The sequence below is a fragment of the Gossypium raimondii genome, chromosome 4, assembly GCF_025698545.1.
Source record: "Gossypium raimondii isolate GPD5lz chromosome 4, ASM2569854v1, whole genome shotgun sequence".
Classification (NCBI taxonomy): Eukaryota; Viridiplantae; Streptophyta; class Magnoliopsida; order Malvales; family Malvaceae; genus Gossypium; species Gossypium raimondii.
The window spans coordinates 30,429,560-30,451,534 of record NC_068568.1 but is presented as its reverse complement, the minus strand read 5'-3'; the positions used below and the strand labels follow the sequence as shown (position 1 = coordinate 30,451,534).

The 21,975-nt window shown below is 35.3% G+C and overlaps 1 protein-coding gene across 1 annotated transcript; it reads right to left on the bottom strand.

Annotated features, from left to right (window-relative positions):
* Window positions 1–18,280: 18,280 nt before the first annotated feature.
* On the bottom strand, window positions 18,281–19,481 carry LOC105779007 (uncharacterized). Its single transcript, XM_012602758.1, has 4 exons — window positions 19,377–19,481; window positions 18,867–19,321; window positions 18,454–18,457; window positions 18,281–18,334 (listed from the first exon to the last, which is right to left on the bottom strand). The coding sequence occupies exons 1-4, from the start codon at window positions 19,479–19,481 to the stop codon at window positions 18,281–18,283; spliced, it is 618 nt and encodes a 205-aa protein (XP_012458212.1).
* Between the last annotated feature and the right edge of the window lie 2,494 nt (window positions 19,482–21,975).

Here is a 21,975-nt window from a genome sequence, read left to right as displayed (position 1 = left end):
TGTACAACATTATGGTGCACAGTGAAATAAATTTTAAAAGCAAATTTTTATGCCTCGAACTAATAAGTTAAGTCAAGTAACGCCCCATGCTCAACTCCGGAAACGGTCTCGGGTAAGGGGTGTTACATTTTTTGGTATCAGAGCAGGTTTAGTCGGTTCTGAACATTCAGTGTGAATAAGAGTCTAGCTATACGTGCCATACTTATATTTTGATAGTGTGACGACTCTTAACGATTTTAAAATGTTTTATTTTATAGTTATGGATCCCGAACGTGCTGGTACAAATGATGTAGAGAGGAATTCTCCCGCTCCCGCAGAAGGGATGGTGCCACCTGATAGTAGTGAAAGGCTCGTATCAGTTAGTCAGGAAGTAGGGGTTCGAGAAGCCTTCTTCCAAGTTATGAATGATTGGTTTGCCAAGTTCGTTCATACAAATCCGGCTGTTAGACCTCCACACCCTCATGATTCTCAGGTTCCCCATGTAGCTTCCCCAGCCACATGTATAGTTATAAGAGAAAGACCACCAGTTGATAAGATCAGAAAACAATGGGCTGAAGAGTTTCGGGCTACTAAAGATGATGATGCAGAGAAAGCTAAATTTTGGCTCGAGAATACTGTCAGAGTTTTTGATGAATTATCCTGTACACCTGAAGAATGTATGAAGTGTGTTGTCTCACTTCTTAAAGATTCGACCTATCATTGGTGGAAGACTCTTGTGTCAGTGGTACAGAGTGAGAGAATTACTTGGGATTTCTTTCAGGAGGAGTTCCATAAAAAGTATATCAGTCAGAAGTTTATAGATCAAAAAAGAAAAGAGTTTCTTGAGTTAAAACAAGGTAAGATGACTGTAACTGAGTATGAATGTGAATTTGCGAGACTTAGTAAATATGCTCGGGAATTTGTGTCCACTGAAGCCAATATGTGCAAGAGATTTGAAGATGGGCTCAATGATGATATCCGACTGTCAGTGAGTGTTTTAGAAATTAGAGAGTTTGTTGTTCTGGTTGAAAGAGCCTATAAGGCAAAAGATTTGTTAAAATAAAAAGGGAAGGGTAAAGTTGAAATTAAAGTGCAAGACACGAAGAAAAGGCAAATGACCAGATCATTTCAGTCTACATCCAGGAGGCCTAGAGAGTTCTCTAGTGGATCAAATTTTTCAGCCAGGTATTCTAGCCAAAACAGAGGCAGAAGGTTTGAGGGTCCAAGAGCTCAGACTAGTACAGTCGCAAGTACAGGTAGTACTCGACCACCTAGGCCAGAATGTGCTCAATGTGGTAGACGTCATCCTGGAGAATGTAGAACAAATGAAAATGCTTGCTTTAGATGTGGTACACTAGATCACTATATTTGGGATTGTCCCAAAACAGTTAAAAGAGAAGTAATACCGAGTGCGAGATTGGGAAATGCTCCTACTAGAGGCAGACCACAGAGGAATCTGGAAGTTGGAGCAAGTAATAGGGGTACGCCCAGAGACTCAGTTGCTAGACGAGATGTTAGAGCACCTGCAAGGACATACGCTATCCATGCTCGTGAAGAGATATCCTCCCCTAATGTGATTATGGGTACATTTTCTCTCTATGATACTAATGTTATTGCTTTGATTGATCCGGGTTCGACCTATTCCTATATTTGTATGAGATTGATGTCTAGTATGAACATGCCTATAGAATCTACTGAATTTGTAATTAAAGTATCAAATCTATTAGGCCAGTATGTGTTAGTAGACAAAGTATGTAAGAGTTTCCCTTTGATGATTAGAGGTCACTGTTTTCCGGCCTATCTCATGCTATTGCCATTTTGATGAGTTTGATGTGATTCTTGGTATGGATTGGTTAACTGCCCATGATGGGATAGTGAATTGCGGAAAGAAATACATTGAGTTGAAATGTGAAAATGGTGATATTATCTGAGTTGATTCAGAAGAGTCAGATGGTTCTCTCGCTATGATTTCTGTTATGTCTGCTCAGAAATGTTTGAGAAAAGGGTGTGAAGCTTATCTTTCTTTTGTATTGAACACTAGAGATCCAGAGTTCAAAATTGAATCAGTACCAGTGGTACGTGAGTATTTAGATGTGTTTCCGAAAGAATTGCCAAGTTTGGCTCCTATTAGAGAAGTTGAATTTGGTATTGAGTTGATTCCAAGTACAACTCCTATTTCTATTGCTCCTTATAGAATGTCCCCATCTTCTTTGCCTCAAGTTCAAATCTTTTTGAGTCATCAAGTACTTCAAGCTTTTATGGTCAGTAAATATTCGACACTTCTCATCGTACAAGTAATGTCTCCAGATCTTTAACACATACCCGGGTAAGGAGTTATGACTCAAAAAGATTAGGAGTTAGTGATCGATTACCACCCAGGTAAGGCAAAGGTTGTTGCTGATGCCTTGAGTAGAAAATCTTTATTTGCATTGAGAGCTTTGAATACGAGTTTTGCTTTATCTGATGATGGTTCCATTTTAGCTGAGTTGATGGCTAAACCGATGTTTCTCAAAGAAATCTATGAAGCTTAGAAAGATGACAGTGAGTTGCAAGCTAAAAGAGCTCAATGCTAGTCAGGTGTAGAGTCTGATTTTTAGATCGGTTCTGATGGCTGTTTGATGTTCAGAGACAGAGTATGTGTACCAAAGAATGATGAGCTTATTCGGAAGATCTTACAAGAAGCACGTAGTAGTTCTCTGTCTATTCATCCAGGTAGTACAAAGCTGTATAACGATTTAAAGAAAATGTACTGGTAGGCAGGAATGAAAAGAGATATTTCAGAATTTGTTTCTAGATGCTTGATCTGTCAACAGGTAAAGGCCGAACATCAGGTTTATTGCAGGCTGTGTTAGTTCCTGAGTGGAAATGGGACCGAGTTACCATGGATTTTGTAGCAGGGTTGCCGTTGACACCGAAAAAGAAAGATATAGTATGGGTTGTGATTGATAAGTTAACAAAGTTAGCTCATTTTATCCCGGTTCATATGGATTATTCACTTGACAAGTTAGCTGAATTGTATGTTTCAGAGATAGTCAGACTACATGGGGCACCATTATCGATTATCTCAGACAGAGATCTGAGATTTACTTCGTGGTTTTGTAGGAAATTGCTGGAAGCTTTGGATACAAAGTTGAACTTCAGTACAGTTTTCCATCCTCAGACCGATGGTTAATCAGAGAGAGTTATTCAGCTACTTGAAGATATGGTAAGATGTTGTGTTTTAGAATTTCAAGGCAGTTGGGAGAAATATTTGCCGTTTGTAGAGTTTGCTTATAATAATAGTTATCAGTTGAGTTTGAAGATGGCTCCTTATGAAGCTTTGTATGGACGTAAGTGTCGTAAGCCTTTGTATTGGATAGAGCTTAAGGAAAATCAGATTTACGAGGTTGATTTAGTCAAAGAAACAGAAGAGAAAGTAAAAGTTATTAGAGATTGTTTAAAAGCGACTTGCATGCATGTAAGTCTTATGCAGATTTAAAAAGAAAAGAGATCGAGTATCAAGTTGGTGGCAAAGTGTTTTTGAAAGTATCCCCGTGGAAGAAAATTTTCAGATTTGGCAAGAAAGACAAACTAAGTCCACATTTCATTGGACTGTTCGAGGAGACTGAAAGAATTGGGCCCTTAGCATATCAGTTAGCTTTGCCAACCGAGTTAGAGAAGATTCATAATGTATTCCATGTGTCTATGTTACGCCGTTACCGTTCCGATCCGTCACATGTGATTTCATCAACAGAGGTTGAGATTCAGCCAGGCATGACTTATGTCGAAGAACCGGTAAAAATTCTAGATAGAGAGATCAAGCAACTAAGGAACAAGAGTATTGCCCTTGTGAAAGTTTTATGGAATAGGCATGGGGTTGATGAGGCTACATGGGAGCCGAAAGAGGCTATGCAAAAATAGTACCCAAATCTCTTCACAGGTTAGATTTTTGGGGACGAAAATTCCTAAAATGGGGGAGAAATGTAACATCCCGATTTTAGGCCTCATCGGAACAGTGGTTTTGGGAACACAAATCCGACGAGGAAAAAATTATTGTTACTATATTTTTATGGCCTACAATTTCACAGAATGATTTCGTGAAAAATTCGTTTAAAAAATTCGACGTTTGGGCACTCAATTTAGTCAAAAGGACTAAATTGTAAAAAGTGCAAAAGTTGAGTTCTACATGTTAGAGGTGTCCAATTGTTATGAAATTTTAAATTGGAGGTCTTTATATTTTAATTAGAACATTGGTTAAATTGGAGGTCTTTATATTGTAATTAGACCATTAGTTAAGTTATGGACAAAAATGGACATGAGATAAGTGAAATAGAAAATTTTTAAGTTAGGGGCATTTTGGTAATTTGGTAATTAAAATGAATTAGAAAGGAAAAAGATGGAAAATTGTGCTCATCTTCTTCATTTGGCCGAAATTAGCAATGGGGGAAGCCATAGTTAGGGTTTTCAAGCTTCCAAGCTCCATAGTAAGTGATTCCAAGCCCCGTTTTTAATGTTCTTTACATATTTGAAGCCCCGGTAACTTGATTTAGCTTATTATAGCAATAATTTAACCTAGGGTTCATATTTGGAAAAAATACCCATAGGTGAAATGTTTTTATTTTGATGTTTTATTGTAGAATATGAAGCTTGGAATTATGTTAAACAACTTTTGCTAAACGATTTTAAGTGAAAACGAGTAAAACAACATAATCGATAAAAATATCTAATGTTCATAGGTAAGTGTTAGAATGAGAATTTGATGTTACCATAGAAGGGAAAAATGTTCAGCATGTTATAAACCATAAGAATAGGAGATGAAGTTTAATTTTCGACCTTTGCGGTAAAAGTGTAAATATGTAAAAGTTTAGGGGTAAAATCATAATTTTACCAAAGTTAGAGTCGAGGGCTGTTTTGATAAATGTGAGTATTACATAAATTAAAATTGCTATTATAGATCAAGAAGAACGAAATCTGGGGTTAGACCGATGAAAGAAAAAGGTTAAAGACTAAGTTGATAGATTTGGCCATATTTGTACCGAGGTAAGTTTACGGTAAATAAATGAAATATTTTGATAATTATTATTAATGCTGTTATTTTTCAGCAATTATGTATTTATATCTAATGTTGACTTAAGTATGAGATGATAGAGAATCAGTGATAAAAGTCCTTTTAAAACATTGGGAATTTATTAGATACAAATGTCATGACATTAAGGGAATGAGATCCCATGTAAAACCATGTCTGGGACATGGTATTAACACCGAGATGAGAGGTCCCATGTAAGACCATGTCTGGGACATGGCGTTGGCACCGAGATGAGAGGTCCCTCGAAAGACCATGTCTGGGACATGGCATGAACACCAATATGAGAACTCCCATGTAAAAACATATCTGGGATATGGAATTGGAAGTACAAGAAACATCCCATGTAAGACCATGTCTGGGACATGGCTTTGACATGTTATTATCAGAAAAGAGACCCAAGTATCCTTATTATTCGAATGTGGCTCAACGGCTAGTAAACAAATTATGTTCCATGAAAGTTTTGGTAAAAGCATAAATAGAAAATTCGGGTGAGTTATAAGAGTTAAGAACATATTATGTTATCAATTGAGAACCAACATTTTAGAAAGAGAAGAGTAAGTTATAATCACGAGTTATCTAAGTAAACAAGTAAGTGAACGAGTAAGAGAGTAAGTAAAGAGGAAATTAAAGATCATGACATTTGAGTATAATTATTTGTGTTAAATGTTGTTATTTATTTGCTTGTAAACTTACTAAGCTTTATGCTTACTTATTTTATTTTCCTTCTTTTATAGTATTGCAAAGATAATTCATGGATCTTAAAAATGTCGGAGAGCGCTCACACCATCAACAACAACAACTCGGTATTTTATGATGATCAATGTTTGAGCTATGGCATGTATAAGGACTTAGTCATTTTGAATGTATGTCCTTATGATAATGCTATAGGATGATGTGTAAATATGTGATAATGTTTAGCTATTAAAATGGCTAAGTAAGAATATGTTGGGTATTATGAATGCCTAGGTGATAGTTTATGCCTAGAAATTATAAAAGAGTAAAAATTTGCAATGAAACAGTTTTGGGACAGCAGCAGCGATGTGACTTTGAAAAATCACCAAGGATAGTATAAAATGAATTATACAGTGAATGGTATATAGAATTAGATATTATTGAGTCTATTTTCATAGAAAAATAACGGTGTGGGTAAAGGAATTTTATATTTTGAGATATTTGAATTTTGGTTAGACAGGGTCAGAATGGTTTTTGGAGTCCCCTATTCTGACTTTAGAAAATCATTAAAAATGATACAAAAATTATTATGAGTTATAATTTATATTTCTAGATTCCTTAGTGAGTATATTTTCTGTATAAACAAGTTAGAATACCATATTAAAACCATACAATGAGAAAATTGATTTTAGTGAATAAAGGTCGAACCATCAAGTAGTGAAGCAGGGGAGACTTTAATGAATAAACTGTACTAATTGGCTAAATAAAAAATTATGAAAATTTTATGGTAAGATAATATATGAGTCTAGTTTTAGGGAAAATTTACGGATCTAAATTTTGTGTTTTGTAACTTGGGTTATAATTAAATTAGTGACTGCTGCGCAGGTGCATAGCATTATGGTGAACAATGAAATAAATTTTAAAAGCAAATTTTTATGCCCCGAACTAATAAGTTAAGTCAAGTAACGCCGCATGCTCAACTCCAGCAATGGTCTTGGGTAAGGGATGTTACAGGAGCTTTTAACTAAAAAGATGGATGGAACAAACAACTACTTTCTTAGCAATTTAGCCTCAAGATTGAGTGGAGTGTCCCTAAAGTATATACAGACAAACACTCATATTTGAACTCATTTTTCTGGTCAACAATATAATGGAGCAAATAAAATATTACTAAGCTACTCAACATATTCAAACATTTGAGTGTTATTATCATTTTTCCTTGACATGAATTATTCACTATTACTGTTCTTAGGTCAAGAATTCCTAAATTTATTCAAAGAATGCTACTATAGTCTAATTTCATTTATATTTCAATTATTCTACTTTTAGAAATCCTGTTTCAACACTTGTCCTAATCTAAACATGCTCAAATAACCATCACAATGTTTTCTATGTTTACAAAGAAGAGTTATTATCCTTATTGAACATCATTGATAACCATATACTTACTCACATAAGCAGGCAGTTGAATGACAATTGATTGTTCTGGCAAAAGGACTATATGAACAATTAATAATGCAGTGTATATGCATAACACAACCCAAATGTAAGGGATGCAGTGTCCTCAATGCATAAAAATGACAAAATAAAATGAACAAAAGCTATATGAATGCATGAAACAGATGAAAATCAAAATGAATGATCATGAAAATATAAAAATCAAAGTTTGGAGGGGAAGGATATTAATTCACTTAGGTTGTGGGGATTTCCTTGTGACTCTCTTGTAACATTGTGGCCTGTCCTTGTCATCACTATTAGCTTGAACGGTTGTACCAGGGGCCTTCTTGAATATTTCTCTTAAGCTTGTTGATGGGCACCTCTTCCTTATCATCTTCGATATTTGAATTTGTGAGTTCATCAATTAGTTGATGAACTGCACATTCCTAGGAAGTCATCAAGGCCTTGGATTGCGATAGATGTGTAGTAGTCTAAGTGGTATCCATTCCCTCATCATCAGATTCGATATGGACAGATTCTGTCCTGGCTTCATCTCTCTCTGGTTCTTGGTTGTGTGTGGGAGCAGTAGTAGGTTCTTCATCTTCTGCATCAGGATTCAATAAAATTTCCTTAGGAAAAATAAGAAATGGTGGCATTGGGCGTGAGAAGTTCTTTTGCAAGGATTTACGAATAGCAACATCGCATTGTCTGACATATCCCTAAAAGATGGCCATCTCCTCTTGAGCTTTGCCAAAGTCAGTGACAAGTATTTTTTTGGTACTTTTCCAACACACACCATTATTGTTTCAAACCCTCTATAGCTTCAATCATTCGCCACTCAAACTCAGTGTGAGAAGTCGAGGGGGCAGCAGAAGTAGTCCTAAGGAGGAGAAGATGGAGGTGAGCCAGCTGGACTTGGTATTTCCTCGCCAGCCAATTTCTGTGTAATGAGCTTGGTAATATCCCCTTTTTTCGGAAGGTGGTCTTCATTTGATGACAGGGGAACCTTGAGTCTTTGGCATAGGGCAGCAATCAGTGAGGGGAGATTTAAAGTGCCAGTATTCTTTTGGGCACAACGATGAATCTTATGAAAGATAATCTTTCCAACATTAATCTTTCGGCCCACCATTATGGAGTGGAGAAGCAATAATCGGTCCTTAGAAATTGCAGCATTATGTGTAGATAGAATGAGGCGAGTTTTCAAGAAATGGTACCAAATCTTGCATTGAGTTTTCAATGAGACTCTACCGATGGTGTAACTGTAACAGCCCGTTTTTAGTGAAATCGAGATAGTAGTTTTGGGACCATAAATTTGAGGTCAAAAGAAAATTTATTTTAATATTATTTTATAGTCTATGTTGTGATAGGAATGTCGTATAAAAATTTCATTAAGGAATTTTACCAATTACAAGTCTAATTTGTTAAAAAGGACTAAATTGAAAAAGGTGCAAAACTTGTTAATTAAAAGAAATAGTGATTAAATAGCTTAACCAATAAATAAGGAAGGACTCAAGGCATAAATATACCAAAAGCAAATGGCTGGGGCAGCATAAGCCTTAGAAAGATGATAAAATGGTGTGAACTAAAGACAAAATTGGAAATTTTGCAAAATTTAATGAAATAAATGAGAAATTAAGGAATTCTAGATATTTCATCATCATTTTTAGTTCTAAAAATAGAAATTGAAGAGGGTTTAAGTTGGTTTTTCAATTCTTACTTCATGTAAGTCAAATCCTCACTGTTTCTTGAAAATTTGATGATTTTGTGATTGTTACAATTAGGTCCATGTAACATTTTCCTTGGTTTTGATTTTATTGAAAATTTTGGAAGTTACCATTGATGATTTCATATGATTTTAGTTATTATATGATGAATTTTAGGTGTTGATGGGTATTTAAAAGTGTTTTATTAAAGAATTTTGAATAAAACATTATTTAGGATTAAATTGAAAAGATATTGAATTCATGGAAAATTCTAAATTTTATGGAATTCATGGGATTGCTATTATAATGTATAAAAATTTCTAGGCTTGGAATGAATATTAAATTTCAAGAATTTTATTTTCCGAGCCTAGGGATGAAATTGGAATTAATCAAAAGTATAGGGGAAAAATGGTACTTTTGCCTAAGATGTAAATTGGAATGAATTAAATTGATGTTAAACTTATTTATATAGATTCGGAAAGATCAAATAAGGAGTTAGATCGAGTAAAAGAAAATGTATCGGATTAGTATATTTTTGTACACCAGCAAGTGTCGAGGTAAGTTCGTGTAACTAAATTGTGTACATTTATATGTTTGAATTAAATGTTGTATATGTGAATATTTAATTGTATAATTTTTTATATTTATAAAATTAATTATATATCCAAAAAATGCTCAATAAATATTAAATCCCGTTTGAATACATGAAAATCAATTAGATACAGGGCTCTCGCATTGGTTGTGGTCTTACATATGTTGCAGACACACCATAGCTTGAAAGAGCATCCCGTTATTAGCTCTCATGAGCATCCCATGAGCATCCCGGATTGAATGGTTTGGGTTGTGTCTTGATGCAAGAACGTAAAGTAATAGCTTATTCTTCAAGACAGCTTAAACCACAAGAAAAGAATTACTCAATACATGATTTGGAATTGGCAGCCATTGTCTTTGCACTAAAAATTTGGTGACACTATCTATTTGGTGAAAGGTGCCATATATTCATTGATCATAAGAGTTTAAAGTATCTAATGTCACAAAAATATTCGAACTTGAGACAGCGTAGATGGCTTGAATTATTGAAAGATTATGATCTGGTTATCGATTATAATTTGAGAAAAGCCAATGTGGTTGCGGATGCTTTGAGCAGAAAATCTCTGCTTGCTCTACGAGCAATTAATACTCGATTTTCATTGTCAAATAATGGTTCAATCATAACTGAGTTAAAAGATAAACTGACATTTCTACAGCAGATTTCTGAAGCATAGAAAAAGAATAGTGAATTACAAGCTAAACGGGTACAGTGTGGATCGATTTTCAATTCAGAGTTTTAGATTGGGTCCAACGATTGTCTATTATTTAGAGGGAGAATATGTGTACCAAAGAACTCAGAGCTTGTACAGAAGATTCTATATGAAGTTCATAATGGTACTATGTTTGTTCATACGGGGAGTAATAAAATGTATGATGATTTGAAAAAGATGTACTGGTGGCCGGGAATGAAACGTGATATTTCTAAATTTGTGTCTAAGTGTTTATAATGTGTCAACAAGTTAAAGCTAAACATCAAGTGCCTTCGGGACTATTACAGCTAGTGATAATACCGGAATGAAAATGGGAAAGAGTTACCATGGACTTTGTATTGGGATTACTCTTATCTCCGAAAAAAAGATGCCATTTGGGTAATTGTTGACCGTTTGACGAAGTCTGCACACTTTATTCTGGTTCGTATGGATTTCTCCCTAGACAGATTGACTGAGTTATATGTTTCCGAGGTTGTCAGATTACATGGAGTGCCAGTTTATATTATTTCAGACAGAGATCCTCGGTTTACATCTCGATTTTGGAACAAGTTGCAAGAAGATCTAGGTACACAGTTACATTTCAGTACCACATTCCATCCTCAGACTGATGGACAATCCGAACCTGTGATATAGATTTTAGAAGATATGCTTCGGTGTTGTGTTTTGGAATTTGAAGGTAATTGGGAAAAGTATCTGCCTTTAGTTGAATTTGCATATAATAATAGCTATCAGTCAAGCATTCAAATGGCATCGTATGAGGCTCTGTATGGTTGTAAATGTAGAACCCCGTTATATTGGACTGAGCTCAGTGAGAAAAAGATACACGGAGTTGATTTAATCTGTGAGACTGAAGAAAAGGTAAAAGTGATTCGAGATAGCTTGAAAGCAGCCTCTGATCGTCAAAAATCTTATGCAGATCTTAAACGAAAAGAGATAGAATTCCAAGTTGGTGACAAGGTATTCTTGAAAGTATCGCCTTGGAAGAAAGTTCTTTGGCCTTGTCGTAAAGAAAAATTGAGTCCATGGTTCATCGGACCATATGAGATCACTGAAAGAATCGGACCTGTTGCGTATCGATTAGCTTTACCACCAAAGCTTGACAGAATTCATAATGTCTTCCATGTGTCTATGTTGCGACGATATCGGTCAGATCCTTCACATGTTATTTCTTCGACAGAAGTAGAGATTCAGCCTGACATGACTCATAGTGAGGAACTGATTAAAATTCTAGCACGGGAGACGAAAGACTTAAGAAATAAAAAGGCAGCTTTAGTGAAAATTCTTTGGCAATGACACGGGATAGAAGAAGCTACTTGGGAACCAGAGGAAACAATGAGAAAGCAATACCCAAACCTATTTACTGGTAAGATTTTCGAGGATGAAAATTTTTTAAAGGGGGAGAGTTGTAACAACCCGTTTTCAATGAAATCAGAATAGTGGTTTCAGGACCACAAATCCGAGGTCAGAAGAAAACTTATTTTAATATTGTTTTATAGTGTATGGTGTGATAGTATTGTCGTATGAAAATTTCGTTAAGAAATTTTACCGATTACAAGTCTAATTTGTTAAAAATGACTAAATTGAAAAAGGTGCAAAACTTGTTAATTAAAAGTAGTGATTAAATAGCTTAAACAATAAATAAGGAGGGACTTAAGGCATAAATATGTCAAAAGAAAATGGTTGGGGCGGCATAAGCCTTAAAAAGATGATAAAATGGTGTGAACTAAGGGCAAAATTGGAAATTTTGCCAAATTTAATGAAATAAATGAGAAATTAAGGAATTCTAGATATTTCATCCTCATTTTTAGTTCTAAAACAGACATTGAAGAGGGTTTAAGCTGGTTTTTCAATTCTTGCTTCATGTAAGTCATATCCTCACCCGTTTCTTGAAAATTTGATGATTTTGTGATTGTTACAATTAGGTCCAAGTAACCTTTACCTTAGTTTTTGATTTTATTGAAAATTTTGGAGGTTACCATTGAGGATTTTGTATTATTTTAGTTATTAGATGATGAATTTAAGGTGTTGATGGGCATTTAAAAGTGTTTTATTAAAGAATTTTGAAGAAAACATGATCTAGGGATTAAATTGAAAAGATATTGAATTCATGGAAAATTCTAAATTTTATGGAATTCATGGGATTGCTATTATCATGTATAAAAATTTATAGGCATGGAATGAAGATTAAATTTCAAGAATTTTATTTTCCGAGCCTAGGAACGAAATTGGAATTAATCAAAAGTATAAGGGTAACATGGTACTTTTGCCTAAGATGTGAATTGGACTGAATTAAATTGATGTTAAACTTATTTATATAGATTCAAAAAGATCAAATAAGGAGTTAGATCGAGGAAAAGAAAAAAGTATCAGATCAATAGATTTTTGTACACGAGCAAGTGTCGAGGTAAGTTCGTGTAACTAAATTGTGTATATTTATATGTTTGAATTAAATGTTGTATATGTGAATATTGAATAGTATAATTTTTATATTTATAAAATTAACCATATATCCGAAAAATGCTCGATAAATATTGAATCATGTTTGAATACATGAAAATCGATTGGATACAAGGCTCCCGTATTGGTTGTGGTTTTGCATATGTTGCAGACACACCATAGCTCGAAAGAGCTTCCCGTTATAGCTCTTCGGAGCATCCCGATAGGTTGTGATCCTACATGTGTTGTGAACACACCTTAGCTCTTATGAGCATCTTGATATATGGCTTTTCGTAAGCTTCCCGTTAATTGGCTCTTTGTGAGCTTCCCGCTATGGCTCGCTTGAACTTCCCGATATATATAGCTATCTGTAGCTTCCCGATTAATGGCTCTTCGGAGCTACCTGTTATAGGCTCGTACGAGCTTCTTGAATATGACTCTTGTGAGCTTCCTGTTTTAGCCCAGATAAGCTTCCTGTTTATGTGCTTTTATAAGCACTCCTGGATATGAGTTGACAGATTTACCATATAGTTCACTTCATGTGTACTGCCCATGTATCCATCGATATTTTAAATGATTCAACGGGTAAAGTTCCGGTAAGAGATTATATGAATTCAAGATGAATGACTATGAAAAATACTTGATATACAAAGATATGATATGTACATGTTCTTTGGAAACTTGAAGTGATAAATACATGTATGTGGAAATGGAATATTCATGAGCCCATCCATATTTCTTGATATTTATATGAATTACATAACTAACATGTTTGATGAGGATGTATGTGTGTTTAGGTTATTGATTACATTGATTTGGATGTACTATGTTTGCTTACTTTAAATGAACATGATTGGTAAGTTAAGTTCCTGTTATACGAACTTACTAAGCATTAAATGCTTATTCTATTTTATTTCCTCTGTTTTATAATACTCGAAAGCTTTTAAAGGTTGGAAGTAGGTCAGAGCAAGATCACACTATTCTTCAACTCATTTTGGTATAATTAGTAAAAATTACATTTGGTATAATGCAATGTATAGGCTAAGTTAGGCCAAATGATGATATGTTTTGTTTGTAACTAGCCATTAGAATGGCGAATGGTGGTATATTTTGATGTATATATGTATAAGGCTATGTATTGTTTGGTATGTGTGTGCTTGGATTGGCTGGAATGGTATACTAGGTATAAACATACTTAAAAGAAAGTATTTGATCAATTTGGTAAGTTGGATACTTGAATAAATAATATGATATTATAGCATGGATAAGACTTAGTTTTGGTTAATGTGTTTAAGTGTTGTTGTAGGTGGAAGGTAAGTTGGGTGAGAAAAGTGGCCTTTAAAATGGTTTATTTTTCATCCACACAGGTAGAGACACGGGCGTATGTCTCAGCCATGTGTGACACACGGCTCGGCACATGGAAGTGTGGTTTGGCCGTGTGTCCTCTGCACCTAATTATTGAAAATTAAATTGTTCATACGGCCTAGCACACGGGCGTGTAGTTTGGCCGTGTGGCCCAAGTTAGAGAGTTACACGGGTATGGATACGGGCTGGGACATAGCCATGTGTCTCACATCGAATTCCCATAGGGCCTGGGACACGAGCGTGTCACTTGGCTGTGTGGCTGTCCACACGGGCGTGTGTCCCCTACACCTAAGAAAACTTTTGAAATTTAGTGAAAAATTATCTGAGTTCCCGATATAGTCCCAACTTATTTTTAATGCATAAATAGGGTTTCGAGGGCCCATTTAAGGGACAATATGATTGAAGATGTTTGATTTCATATATGAATAGTAAATTATACAAATTTATTATATTTGATTAGTAAACTCTGGTAATGCTCTGTAACCCTGTTCTGGCAACAAATATGGGTTAGGGGTGTTACAGTAACAGTAATTTCTTAAGATTGACCATTGTTTTCCTTCCACACAAACATAAGTGAGAACTTAGGCTAAGCGCTTTGGGGACATTGTCTTCACAAAGTTAGCATGCTTGTCAGGACTTTCAGACCGTCCATATGGGGCATTGATGGAGTCCTCATCAAATAGAACTGATGCGCCATGCACATATATAAATGCATTGTCAGGAGAAGTACTGTGGGCATAAAACTCTTTCACTACCTTTGGGAAGTCATATTCAGGATGGAAACAGAAGATGCCCCTACCCATGCTTTTCGACAACTGTTGATATGGCATCTGTATACCCCATGAAAGGAGCATCCTAAAAAAGGAATCCTTTTTCCATGCAGAATGGTCGTTTGGCAATATTTTTACTATTTTTTTTCAGCAAGTTTATTAAAGAAGATGCGTGGAAAGGCAGAGGTCGAAGCAGAAGCTGTTTGGGAATTCACTGAAGAGAAAATAGAAAGCTAGAAAATGAAAAAGGCTAGATTTTATTTTGGTTATGAATGAAAAAGAGTAAAAGAAGAAAACGAAGAGGGATGAAAATATGGGAAGAAACTGAATCGACTAGGTTAAAACGTGGGAGAGAAGCAATTGTTACATGTGTGATAAGACTGGCCTCAATCATGTGTTGACAAGGAAAAACAATTGACATTTAACGAGAAAAGAAAAATGGAATTAGCATAAATTTGTGATAATTAAAAGGATTTGTGCCAATGGCTTTAAGTTGTATGTATTCTGGCCCAAGGGAAAACCTATAACAAGAGAAAATAAACAGTTAAATAAATTTATTGGGTAAAAAAAAGAAAAAGTAAAAATAAAATAAACAAAGAAAATTTCTGCAAAAAAACAATTATTAAGTATTTCGAAGAGAAATAAATTTTTTGTCATGCATTATAGGAGCTCCAAAATAATGTTTCAGGCGTTGACTTTGAAAGTGGATCCTGTTTTTCCATCATTAATGTCGACAACTCCATGAGGGTATATACGCTCGACTTCGAATGGTCCAAACCATCTCAACTTTAATTTGCCATGAAATAGTTTAAGTTTGGGATTTAAGAGCAAGATTTATTGTCCAGGTACAAATTGCCGTTGTAAAATTTTCTTGCCATGCCAGTGCTATGTCTTTTCTTTGTATAGTATCTCATTCTCATAAGCTTGAGCTCAAAATTCATGCATCTCATTAAGCTTCAGTAAGCGATGATTGGCAACAGCACCTCAGTCCATGTTTATTTTGTTGATTGCCCAAAATGCTTTGTGTTCTAGCTCAACTAGCAAATGACATGGTTTACCATAAACAAGCTTGAAAGGTGACATTCCCAATGGCGCCTTGAAAGCTGCGCAATAAGCCCGTAACACTTCATCCAACCTCGCTAACCAATCCTTGCGGTTGGGATTGACAATTTTCTCTAAATTTTGCTTGATTTCTCTATTCGAAATTTTAGCTTGTCCATTATTCTGTGGGTGGTATGCCATGGCAATTTTTTGTTTAACCCTATATCTATTCAGAGTTTTGGCAACTAATCTGCAATCAAAATGTGAACCTTCATCACTAATTAAGGCACGAGGGGTACCAAAACTAGTAAGAATATTTGTATGTAGAAATCTCAGAACTGATTTGGCATCATTTGTAGGTAATACCATAACTACAACACATTTAGAGACATAATCCACAGTGACAAGAATGTAGATTTTCCCTAGGATGGTGGAAATGGACCCATGAAATCAATTCCCCATACATCAAATAATTCCACCTCTAAAATATTTTACAGCGAAATTTCGTGTCTCATTGATTAGTTACCAGTTCTTTGACAGCGATCACAGTTATGAAAGAACTCATGAACATCTTTAAACATGGTGGGCAATAGAAACCAGATTGTAGAACCTTTGTAGTAGTTTGCATGCTTCCAAAATGTCCACCATAAGGTGCAGAATGACAGTGATGCAGGATACTTTGAAATTCATCATCTAGAATACATTTTGACATTATGAAGGAATTTCCTTTGTCCTTGATGATTGAGTTGAGGTGGCAGCAACCCACTGACTAGAAAGTTAACAATATTAGCATACCATGGCAATACCATAGCCAATAATAATTTCTAATCAAGGAATTCATCTTTAATCATTTGTCTATCACCATAATTATTCCCTGCTTCCAGTCATGACTAGTGATCAGCCACTTGATTTTCAATGCATTTCCTCTCTTTAATTTCCAAATCAAATTCCTGCAACAACAATATCCATCTAATGAGTCTGAGTCTGGCCTCTTTTGTTGTCACCAAGTATTTGATGGCAGAATGGTCTGTATAAACTCTAACTTTGGTGCCCACTAAATAAGCTCTAAATAGGCAAACACCACTTCTAACAATTCTTTCTCCGTGGTGATGTAATTGAGTTGTGAATCTGTCAGCGTGTGACTTGCATAATTTATAGCATGAAAAATCTTGGCTTTTCTTTGCCCCAGCACTACTCCGACAGTAAAGCCACTTGCATCACACATTAGTTCGAATGGTAGAGTCCAGTCTAGTGCAGTGACTATAGGTGTTCTAATTAATTGCTCCTTCAACTCATCGAATGCCTTTGAGCATAACTCATCAAAATGAAATAGTTTGTTTTACTCCAAAAATTGACATAGAGGCTTTGATATCTTAGAAAACTTTTTGATGAAGTGACGGTAAAATCCAGCATGACCCAAGAAGCTTCTGATTCCTTTCACTAAAGTGGGTGGTGGCAACTTTTCAATGACTTCTATTTTTTCTTTGTCAATGGCAATTCCTTGCTATTAAATCTTGTGGCCCAAAATAATGCCTTCACAAACCATGAAGTGGTATTTTTCCTAATTCAACACCAGGTTTTTTTCTTGACATCGGCAAAGTTCTACCTCAAAAATTTTTCAGCAATTTCAAAAGTGTCAACAAACACAGAGAAATCATCCATGAATACTTCAAGGAACTTCTCCACCATGTCAGAAAATATTGCCATCATGCAACGCTGGAAGGTTGCTGAGGCATTACATAACCCAAATGGCATTCTTCTAAAGTAAATGTTCCATAAGGACATGTGAATGTAGTATTTTCTTGACCAATAGGAGATATGCCAATTTGATTGTACCCTGAGTAGCCATTTAAAAAATAGTAGAAGGCTTTCCCTACTAGTTTATCTAGCATCTAATCTATAAAAGGCAGAGGAAAATGGTTTTAATTCAAAGTGTTAAGCTTGAATATGTGGTCCTTTTTCATTGCTTTGTTGACTTTTCAATAAACCATACAAACTGTCCAACCTGTGACGGTACGTGTGGAGATGAGTTCGTTGTATCATTGCTAACTATTGTGACTCCTTCTTTCTTGGGTACCACTGAATATGGCTCACCCAAGAACTATTAGAAATTGGTATATAATTTCAGCATCCAACCATTTGTTAATCTCCTTCTTAACTACTTCGTTCATGACATGATTCAGTCTCCTTTGCAGATCAATAGATTTGCCATGGAAATCTTCAAGTATTATTTTGTACATGTAAATTGCTAGGCTAATTCCTTTGATATCTGCAATTGAACATCCTAAAGATTTCTTGAATTTTTTTAAGACCTTTAGTAATTGCATCTCCTAGTCTGGTGTAATCTAGGTAGAGATAACTATAGGTAATGTATCATTATCTCTTAAGTAAGCGAGGAGGGTTGAAAGATCAATCTGATAAGTCTAATGATTCAAAGCTCCTCTTGAATCTATTTCCAGATTGCTGAATTTCCATTAGTTCTCCAGATTATTTAGTCAATTCTGTTTCAGTTTATTCAATAGAGTCTGCATCAGGATTGTGGTGCATATGTCCTGCAAATTCTTCCTGAATTACAACGTCAACAAATTCAATATAATGGCATTCTTCACTTGGGTCTGCACACTTTAAAGCATCAAACACATTAAATGTCAACTTCTAATCATTAATTCTCATGGTTAACTCACCTTTCTGTACATCAATCAATGTTCTACCAGTTGCTAAGAAATGTCGTCCAAGTATTATAGGTATCTATTTATCTGCTTCACATTCCAGAATAATAAAATCTGCTGGAAAAATGAACTTTTCAAATCTTATTAGTATATCTTCAATTTTACCTTATGGATGGACATATGATTTATCAACCAATTGTAGTGTGACTATAGTAGGCCTTGCCTTCCCTACCCCAAGTTTCCTGAAAATAGACATAGGCATTAAATTGATACTTGCACCTAAATCGCATAATTTTTTACCTACATAATGGTTTCCAATCGAGTAGGGTATAGTGAAACTCCCTGGATCTTTTAATTTTAGTGGCAGTTTGTTCTTTAGCATTGTTGTGCACCCTTTAGTAACTGTAACAGTTTCGAACTCCCCTAACCTTCTCTTCTTGGATAAGATATCTTTCATGAATTTCACATAGTTAGGCATTTGTTCTAATGCTTCCACCAAAGGTATGTTGATGTGTAATTGCTTCAAGACCTCCAAAAATTTCTTGAATTGAACATATTGTTTCGACTTTTGGAAATGCTGGGGAAAAGGTGGTAGTGGCCTTCCTTCCATTTGTTGAGGTTGCTTTGCCATGGAATTTGTATTGGCTTTGCAAGATGAATTTGCTTCTGTATGCTTCTGTTTACTCCCATCTTTTCTTGTTTGTTCCACTGCTGACTCGAAAGTTAGGCCTTCGGGAACTTTTGAACTCTCCTCCTCAATAAAGGCATCAATCACAACTCCTGGCAGCTGAGTACCACTTCGGAGTGTTATGGCCTTACATTGCTCCTTTCCTTGAGATTGAGAACTTTCTATCACTAGGCAATGCTCCTTGTTGTTTGGAACCTAATGCAGTGGCAATTTGTCCCACTTGATTTTCTAGAGCTCTTAAGGAAACTACCTGGCTCTGAATAATAGCATCATTATTAGCCGTATAATCCTTTAATAGATCTTCTATAGTTGATGTTGAAGATGAAAAACTTTGTTGCACATTTTGTCGCGGCATTGGTTGACTGTATCCAGGTGGTATACCAGCCACACTCTATCGATTAACATTACTGGCATTTCCCATTCCTTGATTACTTTAGCTAAAATTTGGATGTTGTTTCTACCCTGGATTGTAGGTGTTGGAGTAGGGATTGTTGTTGCTACGATTGAAATTCCCTATGTAATATGTAGAGGCTGGATTGGATGGGCATTCATCGAAAACATGATATTCTCCACAATATATGCATGCTAGTTCTACAACCTTCATATCCTGCACTGCAGAGGGTCTTTTCAGAGTTTTAATCATATTTGTTAAAAATAATACCTGAGCTGTGAACAATGTGATCGCATCAAGTCCATTGCTCATGCAACTCTTCTACCAGTACCAACTCCGGTAGTGGGGTACTCATAACCATTATTTGCTATTCTTTCCAGAATTTTCTATGCTTCAGTGTAGGATTTGTCGAGCAGTGTTCCATTAGTAGATGCATCCACCACCATTCGCGTGTGAGAATTTAATCCATTGTGGAACATTTCCATCTATGTCCAATGCTGAAAACCATGCATCAGACATTTCCAAATTAGTTCCTTGAAACGTTCCCAAGCTTCATATAATGTCTTATCTTCAGATTGCCTAAATGATGTAATGTTGTTCCTTGGCTTGGCATTCATGTTGGGAGGATTGTACCTAAGCAAAAATCTTTCACACAGTTCATTCCAAGATGCCACCCTACCTGATGATAACGCATTCAACCATGATCTAGCACGATCTCGTAATAAACAAGGGAACAAATTTAATCTAAGGGCATCTTCAGGAACACCCTGCTGTCTAAATGAATCACAGACTTCAAGAAAAAGTCTCAAGTGCAATCTGGGATCTTCAGTAGGTAAACCACTAAACTGCCCTATCATCTACAGCATATGAAACATTATTGGTTTTAATTCAAAGTGTTGAGCTTGAATATGTGGTCTAAAAATTCATGGATTTAGATCATCCAAAATAGGCACTACATGTTCTTTGATGGGTTTGTCTCTATCATCTATAATTCAAGGAATATCAGCATTCCTTTAATTATGGAGTACTTTATCTTCTATGATTGGATCATTCCTAATTCTCTCAATTTCTCTTAAATCTTTTCTTCTTCGCCTTAATGTCCTTTCAATTTCAGGATCAAAACAATGTTATGTATCCTCTTGAATACTTCTTTTCATGCACTAATACAAACCTGAAAAAACAAATAAAATACTAATTAATTGTTCAAACAAGATTAACAAGAATAATAACAAATCAACTTTTCACCAATGTTGTTGACCCCCGACAACGTCGCTAAAAACTTGTTGCATGTAAAATAACTAATACAATTGTGCAAGTGTACACGTCATTTAAGTAATAAAGTGATAAGTATTGTCTCCACAGGGATCCAAAATTGGTAAGAAATTGAGTATGTTATTATAAATAATACTGTTACTTATAACAAAATATCGGGAAATAATCTCAGAGTGAATAAGAAGCTAGAATAATGGAGTATTGAAATTAAATGATAAAGAACAAAGAATTGATTGGGCAAATAAATTGACGTGGCAATTCACAGAGAATATCAAGAGTATTTCTGTTGTTGAATGAATAAGGTTGGAATTATTCAGGAGAAATTTTCATATCAAGATAATGTCATGAAAAAGTATTGTCTAATCTACTGCTAGAGATTTGCTATTGTGCCTTGCCTCTTTCAATAGCTAGATCTTAAGCTAAAAATATAAGTTCAAGTACGCTTACAGAATTTGGGATTGATAACTACAATGAACGTCCTTTCTATAAAGCTTGCAACATCTATATCTAGAGTGCTACGAATATTCTGTCGAGTATTCGCTTGCATCAAACAATTCAAGATCCAGTATTCTTAACCTTTTCAAAATTAAAAACACCTAAGAACACAACATACATTCAATTATGTGTAAAGCTTGCATGCATGTATTTAAAATAAGCATGAATCGAATGTAACAGTGATATAGACAATCTCAAATCCTAGGCATTAAAGATGATAAAACATTCACCCAAACAACTTCAACCCAAAAAAGATTTAGTTCATGGGTGGAAAACTAAACACCAAAATAGAATCATTCATCAACATTTCTCAATTAATTTCGAATCACAAAAAATCCAATCTAGAAAAATAAAGGCAAAACTACAGGAAGTTAATTCCACACTCCAACTTCTCTTTTATCTTTTGATTGTACGTGAATCCAGGATAGATTTCTCTTCCCTTTCCTCACGTCTATATTCTGCTATCTTCTAAGCTGTTACCCTTTCTTTCTCTGGAATTCTCCAATGGAGTTCTTCTTTGCACAAAGAAAGAGAATTGTTGTCACCAGTCCCTTTCTCATGTTGATTCTCCTCTTTCTTCTTCTTTTATTGGGTAGATCCATCCCACATCAGCACACATTTTTTATTCATCTTTTCAGGTTGTTTTTCTGGTACACGTCCACTTGGCTGAGAATGACGTGGATAGAGTGCT